At 38.9% G+C, this 10657-nt stretch overlaps 2 protein-coding genes across 2 annotated transcripts in view; both read left to right on the forward strand.

The window, feature by feature from the left end:
- LOC104965439 (armadillo repeat protein deleted in velo-cardio-facial syndrome homolog) overlaps nt 1-4007 on the forward strand; it is a 15753-nt gene extending 11746 nt beyond the window's left edge. Inside the window, exon 8 of the mRNA XM_010794394.1 lies at nt 3343-4007. The gene's annotated coding sequence lies outside the window, so the exon portion shown is untranslated. The remainder of the gene's footprint in view (nt 1-3342) is intronic.
- Nucleotides 4008-7239: 3232 nt separating this feature from the next.
- txnrd2.2 (thioredoxin reductase 2, tandem duplicate 2) lies at nt 7240-10001 on the forward strand. The gene is made up of 5 exons (XM_010794395.1): nt 7240-7315; nt 8545-8610; nt 8705-8761; nt 9205-9349; nt 9923-10001. The coding sequence occupies exons 1-5, from the start codon at nt 7240-7242 to the stop codon at nt 9999-10001; spliced, it is 423 nt and encodes a 140-aa protein (XP_010792697.1).
- Nucleotides 10002-10657: the final 656 nt, after the last annotated feature.

The following is a 10657-nucleotide window of genomic DNA, read 5'->3' on the forward strand; positions in this document are numbered from 1 at the left end:
GAGAGACACGCAGTGCCTTAATTACATAGCACCGGCTTCCATATATCACATTACCATACAGAAATCAATAGAAAGGCTAAAGGTGGTTTGTGTGGCGATGGTTTTAACAACACCACACCTCTACACACACATCACACACGATTAAAAAACCAGACTTTGTTCCTCCATGTGTTCGTTGTAGTTTCACTGAGCGGACCCTCACAAGTTGTTCAAATGCTCCCTTTTGTCCCATCTGCGCGGTGATAGGTTTTGGTGCGCTGCTGAGATTCGTCTCTGTACCTTTAGTAATGATAGTTAAATGTTGGGAGAACCTTTCACACCAATAATTCCAATACAGTAATCCAAAATGTATTCACCCGCTTCCAGTGTTTTCGAAGTAACTGCTAATCAGATACTCGTTTTTCAAATGTAACGCGAGCTGAATACATTTCTTGATTTTTTAATCGATTAACGTAAGCCGCCGTTACATGTATTCCGTACAACCCAACCCCTGCTTACCAATACACCTTGCAAACACTCAAAATAGGCACAGCTGGCTCCTTTACACCACCGTCATTCACCAGTAGTTTTCTCTGGTATCTTTTCCTTGATGATGTGAGGTTCTAAGGAACAGAGGGTGCCATATTGCATAACTGATATTTCTATAAACTGTGAAGTCCAACTGAGACCAAATGTTAACATTGTGATATTGGCCTATATAAATAATACATTGATTGATTTCCCCGACTCACTGTAATCACCACACACTATTTGCTGCACCTCACGCCAGATTTAAACCCTCACAGAACACACCGCGTTGCCAGATCGTACTTGCTTCATGCAAAGTCTTCCCTGCCTGCCTCCCTGATCATGCCTGTCCCTTGGACATTCTGCCTTGCCTGTACCTTGCGTTCTGCTCGCCTGCCCATGACCCTCTGCCCGCGCCCGACTCACTTCCTGCCTGCGTCCTCTTGTTCTTTGACTGGACCATCCATCCCGCTGTACTGCTCTGCCGGGTATCTCCCTCTGCTCGTAGTATTGCAAATCAGAGCTATTCCAAATACCCTGGTTTTCGAGTGCGCTTTTGGGGTCCTTCATCCGATGTAACAAAACAGAGATCATAATTGTAGGGTAAAAAACAACTTCATTTAAATTGATAAATTTCTTTTTTTGTACAACTATGTTTATGATTATCTCTGTTATCTGTTCGATTAGGTTAGAGGTCCTAAACTCATTCTGTAGCAGTGTATTCGTTAATTGGGCAACAGAAAAAAAAACTGTGTGTGTGGTGCGTGCATTTGTGTGCTTGTGTCTGTTCCATGGATCCATTTCAAAACACTAATAAGAAATCAGCTCAAACGAAGAGTGGATTATAAGGAAACAATAACCTATGCTAGACATGGTAATGTGTGTGTTGTTTGGTTGATTTGGGCAGTCAACTTAATTTATCGAGCAAAATATCCTGGTTGACGGTCCTTTCTTTTTGGTTCTTCTATTTTTGTCTATCACACTTATTGTATTGAGACGGAAATTGTTATAGTTATGTATGTTCCTATGTTGTGTCTCCGGCCAGTACTAAAAAAAAGAAATAAAAAATCTATTCTCTTCAATTGTATTATCTGCGCTGGCTCGGTTGTGCAGCGTCCAGTAATGGTTTTATAATTGAGCTTTTAATCCAATCATATTCAAGTCAAATGTTGTTGCGGGTACAAGCAAAACCGATACATTAATGGGACAGATCTGATATCTAACTTAAAGGAGCTCTTTACCAAATAAGAATGCATCCCTGAGGATATGTGGCCTTTTCAGCCCGCGACCCCAAAAATACCTGGCCAGACACTGGCACCCCCCCACGTGATTGTCAACGGGGGGTTTTGTTAGTGAATTGTCCAACGTGGGAGACATTCTACGATGGCCAGTCGCCCCTGAACAATGTCTCATGCACACGTTATTATAATAAGAGTAAACAAATAACAGTGTCTTCCCATACATCGACGTACAAACCCACAGATCCCTCCACCCAGGGTGTCCATATTAAGGCGAGACACGGCAAGGCAACAAACATAGTTTTTCAGACTGGTCAATTATCGAGATTTTGCTATTTGATCCATAACAGTGTTTATTCAGGCTTGGAAGAAAATTACAAAATACACATGTAGGTTTTATTTTACTATAGTTGTCTAGTTTGCGTCTGTAGATTCTCGTAAATTCAACCAAAAGTTAGCTTTCTAAACAACATAAGTACGAGAGATCCGCTGTTTGCACCATGTATCCGTTCGAAAAGCTCCGTCTCTCCTGCACAATCTCAATTGATCCAAATATGGACAATTTCCTTTGTATCAGCAAACAATCGTGAAAGCAACAAAGGTCCCTTAAACCAAAAATCGAATCCATTGGCGGGTATCAATTTCTGACAACGTGATTCGTTCAGATGCGTCGCGTGGTGTGCTAAAAATATGCACATATATAGTGGCGAAGTCACGCCCATCTACTTCCGCCCCATGGGACCTTACTTCTGAAAAATGATGTATTGAGGTGAATGAGGAGAGAAAGATTATCTTTCGATCCCGTTTGAATTGTGCCACGAATTACACATATGATGTTTGTCAATCTTAAAAAATCATTTCCATAAAAAAAAAAGTCAGAGTTTGTCGTAGAACTGTTGAAATATAAGACTATGAAAAATACGCAACTAGAAAGACTACAAATCCCAGAGTCGCGTAAGTGAATTTAGCTAGCTGACATTAACGTTACACATTACACTGGTGTTACTCACCGAAACCCTGTAAAGCCGGTCCCGCATGCTGGAACTGACTAACTCCTCTTGTGTGTATGTACAGCTCTCAACATGGCCTGACTTGTAGTGATTTTCACCTCTTTTAATACTTTTCGCTTCATTCTGAAAGAAAGAGGTGAAATGTGCCAACGTGACGGCCATCTTGGTGTTGGTGATGTATCCAAGACCAGAGTTGTAGTTCATTGAGCGCTTCACACAAACAAATGTGTTACTTCACAGTTTTACTGCACATTTTTATTTTTTTGACTTCAAAATTATCTTTTAAATTGACAAACATCATATGTGTAATTCGTTGCACAATTCAAACGGGATCAATACATACTTTTTCCGAAATAAGGTCCCATGGAGGTCCCCCGGAAGGGGAGGGACTTCGCCACTCTATTGGTCTTTTTATTGAGATGTGTTGACAGTAAGAAAAAGCAGAGATTAGATGTAGCTCATTATATCAATGTATAGTAATGCAGTTATTATTTGCAGCCATTTGGACTGAGACTCTTCACTTGTTGTTGTGTTTAACTGTTTGAGTGTTTGTTCTAATATTCCTCTCTCTTGTCCACGTGCTCCAGGCTTAAAGTAAGGACGGTGCGACACCCAGCTAGAGGAGATCTCTCTCATCACCACTGCCATTTCACATGGAGCTCATCTTTGGAGTTGGACTTTGTACAGTAAAAGAGGATTTAAAAAAAGGAATACATAAATAATGACCACAGCAGCAACCACCCAGCAGGAGCAGCCAGCATTCTCATGCTTTACAGAAAAAAGGAAACAACAAAAAAAAGTGACTCCTGCTATTTCTTTCTCATATCTACATTCCCACATGTTACAGTGTTGACTCGTGTTGAGCTCTACCGAGGATAAGAAACGGACAGAGGCCGGTGCTGGTGGAGGAACGAAGGGTCGATGGAAAGGAAAAAGAAAGTGTTGAAGGAAGGGAGAAGAAACGCCAAATGATAATTTTTTTGGGAAGAAAAATAAGTTCAATTTTATGGGTTTTTGGGACTTTCGGTGTGATGTCAAGCTTTGGCTTTTGGGTGTGAGGAGGAGTGGACGAGTGTGTTTGAAGGTCACAGGATGTTGGTTTTAAGATTGTTGGGAGAAAGTAAAAGGAGAGCCTGAGAAGAGACGTAGCGTAGCGGATGAACATAGACTTACAATCCATGGGCCGTTTCTCAATCGCGAGGATGCTTGCTTGGTAGCACATGTCTTCCGAGTCACTTGCTTCAGAAGGCAAGGCAAGAGTCCTTCCTGGCATTCGGAAAACGAAGAGTGAAACAGGCTAGCAAGTGTGCAGGTGTGCGTCATATGAGAGGCCCTGCCTTACATTTTCCGGCACAGATTTGGGGAAATTGGTCCGTGCGCAAAGCATTGTGGGGATTTTAAGGACGCGAAGTCTACCCATGTGCAGCCTCAAAATTACCCCCAAACCAAGGACGCGGCCTCGGTGGAATTCCAAGTATGCTGGAGATTGGAACAGTCCTTCGGTGGCACTCGATGACGTAGCATCCTTGAAATATTGGCTTGGAAGCCAGTTTCCTCGAGATTGAGAAACGGCCACGGTGTTTATTTAAAAGAGAAGAAGAAGAAGTGGATAACAGTGAAGCTCGTTTATGAAGTCAAGAGTCTGGAGAAAGGAAAGTGACAGAGTGTATTTCAGATGGAGCAACGGTTTCTGTTCACACTGCATCGCAAAAGTCCGCTTTAACGGAAACAACAACAATGTGGTTACTTGTGTAATCTTCCAGGCTGGTCGCTCGTTGTCAATGATGTGTATTAAAGAGGATATGAGGCATTTTGTTTATAAATGATTTGTGTTTTTCTGAAAAAGAGAGGCGAGTGACGATTGTTCTCTTGTAGAAAGGATAGATTTAAAAGCGTTTTTTTCGGTTGGGTTTTATATAAATGTATATTAGGGTCAAAAGGAAAAACGAAGGAGAAAAAAAAATCTTAGTTGTATATTAATATCACATTGTTTGGAAAGCACATTTCATTTGGTAAAGGCTCACCATGTTTGTAAAACCGAAATAACAACATTACTTAAATGTGTGTCGAATATTGTCGAGTTACGCCGATGATCACCTATTTATATTTTGTATTTGTCAAAAAAAAATACAGAAAAAAAGGTTTAACAGTGTTCTTTCTAAAGGCGATGAATTACATGTCCGCTGCATCTTCAAAGCAAGGGGTCAGAGGTCAGACAAGGAGACAGACGAGAGTGTTAATAAGAGTTGTTTCATTTTTCTTCCCGATGCTTTCAGACCAAGTTACCGCAAATCCCTTAACCCTCCTTCACCGGTGCATCTAAAAGAGGAATATTCAGTTGTGAGCATGAAGAAAACTGTACAGATGTTTATATTCTATTCTTTCAAAGTGCCAGTTTTTTTGTGGAGTCATTTGGATATTCATTCATGTGCAAGAAGAGAGCAAAGGAGGACGAGTGTATCTGGAAGACAAAATATTAAAAAAATGGCATCACACTGTACAAATCAAAACATCAAGTTTGGTCATATAGTATATATTTTTACAACGTTTAAGGGTGGGTTAGCGAGACGAAGCGAAGCAGAGGGATACAGAATCATATTGCCATTTTTCTCTCGCTTGGTGAGACTGTTTCCTGAATCCAGTGAAAATGTGTACAGTCTGTTTTCCAGGAAGAGAATCCACTCATCCAGGCGAATGGCATGTGCCTGCATTGACTTTTCTTTGTGGCGTATGTGACTTTATCAAGCTTGCATATTTTACACAGTGTTTACAAAGATGTATGTTGTGGTAAAAATCAATAAACTACAAAAAAAACGTATATTGTATACATTTTAATTACCGAGGTTTAAAAAAAATTATTATAATAATACCCAGCATCCCTTTTGTGTGTCCTCAGAAGTGTGTGCTTTCATTGGACCATACTGAACCCTTTGCCACATATGACTTGTTTGTTCCTGACTGCACTTTGCAGTACCACAACCAAAGGATCTGGAGTTGTATTTACATATAAAAACAAAAAGGGGGTTTTGTGAATGTGCGTTGTACATTTACAAAATAAAAAAGCCAAGCAACTGTGCTGTAAAATAAATGCAGGACAGGGTCACGCGTCGAATCAAACGAACCTACCTGTGTAGATATATCTGATTCAAGACCGTCAAAATAAAGAACTACTCAGTAGCAGATGTGTTTGTACCTATCATGTGCCTTAACCTTTTCCATGCTAGATACGTGTGTTTTATATACCTCCCTTTCCACTGTCATCTCTCCATTCTGTCTGTTCACCTCCCCCTCTCTCCCCTTTTCCTCCAATCAACTCATTCATTCATCCTGCCTCCTCCCCGACCCCAAGTAGTTAGACTGTTGGTGGGTTTCTGCCTTGTGTTACATTGTATTATAAACTTTTAAAAAGATAGAGTCATTACAAATAATGGTTTTGATTTCCTAGAGGAGTAAAGTTGTTGATGCTTTCGTAGCGAGCAGAAGCGATGCCACAGTGACAGAATGTATTATGTTAATTTTACTAATACCCAGAGGCAAATATTACGCTTGTTAAACATAACGGAAAAATACTGGTTTGTAGAGTATACATTTGGTGTGTTTTCAATAAATCATGCCTGGAAAGAATGTGTTGCTTGACTGTGTCTTATTTATTGTGTTATTATTTTCCAGTAAGTCTCAAGCTTTAACGTCACAACAGCAGCCCCTAGAGGCTACTATGCTCATTACAACCCATTCCAGAGATTGGTAAATTCACCAAAATTACTAAAATGGGATTTATTGTACATTTGCAAAACGTTTACCTCCAAGGAAACAGTCTGAATTTAAGTCAGGATTGTGTGTTATCCCAAATGAGGAGGACACTGGTTCTGGAAAAAAGATTACCACTATCAAATAAGTGAAATTAAATGTATTTTAATAAAAGCAAATATCTATATCAAAGTTATGAAACATGTACAGTAAACCATGAGCCGTCTTCACTTTTCAGTTAAGGTGGAAATTAGAAACTAACCTAAGGATTTAGGTTAGCTTCAATATACAATTGTTTAAAACTAAATAATACATGCAGTCTTTCTTGTTGACAACAATGTTCCTCAATTATCTTATGTTGTTTTTTGGTTTGCCACACTAGAGGTATTGTGGGTTTGAATAGGTCAAGTAATCTACTTAAAACTACAGAATTACCCTTGAAAAAGCCTCTAGATTCCCTCCAGCTCCTCCAGCCTTGAGCTGCACAAGAACATGAACTTCCACAAGTGTATGTTAATATCCTTCTTAATTTTCCCCATATCGGCATACTTTATAATATAACTTTACATTAAGGGGGTGTTATCTTATTTACCATAAAGTATATATCAGATATTGACAGATTTGTTTTGGCTATTGAAAAGTATAGTTTTTACTCGATTGTGGAGCCTACGACACATTTATATTCAGGCATTTCTCTGGGCAGCACACACCGTTCGGGGTCCTTTCACAATAACAACATGGCGGCGCTCTGTAGATGCAGACACCGGTGGAAGAGGAATAACTGTTTACACGTTTTAACTAGAAACCTGACAGGTATGTAAGGATATGTTGTTGTGTAGTTAAGAAGTAGTGAATTTTCTCAGGTTAATAGATAATAAAAATACAAAATAAAACGGTCAAACCGTTCATTTACAAAGCAGCAGCGCTGATGTAACTTGTGGTCGATTCACTTGTTCATGTAACCCTGGAAATAACTGTCACCTTCACCTGGTTTCCTTGGTTACCCAGACCTTCCACCTTCTTAAAGGCAGACTACATAAAACACATCTCTAATGGCTGCTTGGTTCGATGTTTGTTTTGGCCTTATTAACCAGTACGAGTCCTCAAACACTGAACTGGTTAGTGACCAGCAGCTTCACCTGGAGAACAAGTCACAACACTTTATTTATTTTCTGTGTCAAGATACAATTGTATTAAGTAGAACGTAACTCAGTCCGTTTACTGGAGTATTCTACATCTCCATAATACAAAATGAGGCACTTGCACTTCTACTCCACTACATCTCCTAGGCAAATAGTATACCTCCATTATCTTTAGTTACTAGTTACATAGCAGATTCAGTTCAACAATACAAACATTTATAATTATATCACTATATTATAATAAGCCTTTATTGGTCTAGTGGGGATTTAAAGGGCTACACAGCAATATGTAAAGTAACAAATAAAAACAATTTAATTGATTAAAATGAGCTCCACATCTACAAGCTGCAACATAAAGCAATGACCATAGTACATTGCATTACATTACATTGCATTTAGCTGATTATTTTATCCAAAGAGACTTACAATAAGTGCATTCAACCAAGAAGATACAAACTTGAAGAAAACAGAATCATATAAGTACATTTTCATAGAGCCAGAACATTTCAAGTGCTACAACTGGCTTTAGATAAGCCAGTCCTTTATTAGTATATAAGTGCTTTGTTAGTAATTCTATCGCTCAAAGTGGAGTCGAAAGAGATGAGTTTTCAGTCTGCGCCATTTTGGAGCCAGGATAGCTAACATATTATTGACTAAAATAATATTCCAATATATATATTATGCAATCAAAAAGTGTTTGTCATCATGATATGTGGTTTAGTTTAGTTGTTCTAGTCATCTACAATGCTTATTCATAATTTGCTTATTAAAATGACTAGCATTTTCACTAATCTAATATAAATGTGTGTGTATGTGTGCATTTAAAAGTAATATATGAATTACTTAAAGGTATATAAATTCAGCTGTGTCTACTATTCATCGTCCAATATGCCCCTACAGGGAAGTATGACTACGACCTGGTGGTCATTGGAGGCGGTTCAGGAGGGCTTGCCTGTTCCAAAGAAGGTGAGATCCTTTAAAGTGCCTGTTATTTCTTCACGTCTGGGATGTATGCTTTTGCAAATCTCATAATACGCTAACAATATATCTATATTTACAGCGGCACAGTTGGGACAGAAGGTTGCTGTTTTAGATTATGTGGAGCCAACTGCTAAAGGTAAAAAAAAACTGTCATTTCTGAACCTCTTAATCCAAGTTAATTACAAAAAGGCTATTTGTTTGTCGAATATATACAGTACCAGTCAAAAGTTTGGACACAACTTCTCATTCGAGGGTTTTTATTTAATTATTTTCTACATTGTAGATTAATACTGAAGACATCAACACTATAAAAGAACACATATGGAATTATCTAGTACACAAAAAAGTGTCCAGAATTTATTTATATTTTAGATTCTTCAAATTAGCCCCATGTTGCTTCTCTCCGTCAGCTTCATGAGGTATGTGTTCTTTCATAGTTTTGATGTATTCAGTCTTAATCTACAATGTAGAAAATAATTAAACAAAAACCATTGAATGAGAAGGTGTGTCCACACTTTTGACTGGTAGTGTATATAGACATCGATTATTCATTTCTTCTCTAAATGATTTTCGCAACAGGTACCAAGTGGGGTCTCGGTGGTACGTGTGTTAATGTCGGCTGCATTCCTAAGAAGCTCATGCACCAGGCCGCTCTCCTCGGCACTGCGGTGAAGGATGCTCAGAAGTACGGCTGGCAGATCTCGGGGCCAATCTGCCACGACTGGTAGGTCGATCCAAACTCTAACCATTAGATTTTCTTATTTTAATCAGTCAAAACAGGCGGATTAATGCCAAAGAGTAGCCCAACAGCTCCATCTAGTGGTGACAATGTAGAAATGCAAGGCTGCTAATTGTGGTTGGATTATTTTATTGTTTGGGTTTGCTTTTGGTAGGTCAATCCAAACTCTCCCCATATATTTATTCATTTTAATCAGTCTATGAGTAGCCCCACAGCACCATCTAGTGGTGACAATGAAGAAGGACAAGGATGCTAATTGTGTTTGGAAAATATATTTGTTTTAATGGCAATGGGATCGATTTGCTTGTTTTATTTGAATTTCACTCTATGCTTGATGCGCTGAGCTTATCCCCCAAAAATGTATTACGTAGGAATCCTGAAAAATTTCGAAAAGTATATACATTTAAAAATCCAAAGCTGTGAGTGATGTGAATACTGCTTTCATTTCTCTTAAGGGCAAAATAATCCGCAAAAAATATACTTTGTCATATTTGAATAATGGATGTTTGCTCAATATTTCTAATTTCATTCATTCATTAACCTCTGGTGTGTTTTCAGGGCCTCCATGGCAGACGCTGTTCAAAACCACGTGAGGTCTCTGAACTGGGGTCACAGAGTTCAGCTCCAGGACAAGTAGGTGACACCAGCTCTGAGCACTTTGTTCAAATGTATTTCAATTATGATGATAAAGTTTACAATTCGTTTTTTGCAATAATGTTGGAAGAAACAGGCCATTAAGGAGTTTCAGTGGAAGTTTTGTGTCCCATACTTACAGCCCACTGTAGCAATGTTTGCTTATTTTTCCATAATGACATTTCTTAAAACCCTAATTTCCACCAAGCATTGGAATATTTCTATCTATAACTTGTTGCTTAGTTGTCTGAAACCAAATGTTGCTGAAGGCTGTACGTTTCTGCTGACACACACACACACACACACACACACACACACACACACACACACACACACACACACACACACACACACACACACACAGCTGAGGGAGTGATGTTGATTGAGAGGCCGGCTGCAGGGCAAACAGGTGTGTGTGTGTGTGTGTGTGTGTGTGTGTTNCTGTTTGCCCTGCAGCCGGCCTCTCAATCAACATCACTCCCTCAGCTGTGTGTGTGTGTGTGTGTGTGTGTGTGTGTGATTAATCCCAAATTCGGAGAACAAAAATAGTTACAGGACCAGTGTGCTGAACATTAAAATACTTAGAATGTGGAAAATAGTTATCAATTACAAATAGAGTATATCAAATATAAACAATATTAACAAAATACAATATGTTGA

The sequence above is a fragment of the Notothenia coriiceps genome, unplaced genomic scaffold, assembly GCF_000735185.1.
Source record: "Notothenia coriiceps isolate Sejong01 unplaced genomic scaffold, NC01 NC01_scaffold00037244, whole genome shotgun sequence".
Taxonomy (NCBI): Eukaryota; Metazoa; Chordata; class Actinopteri; order Perciformes; family Nototheniidae; genus Notothenia; species Notothenia coriiceps.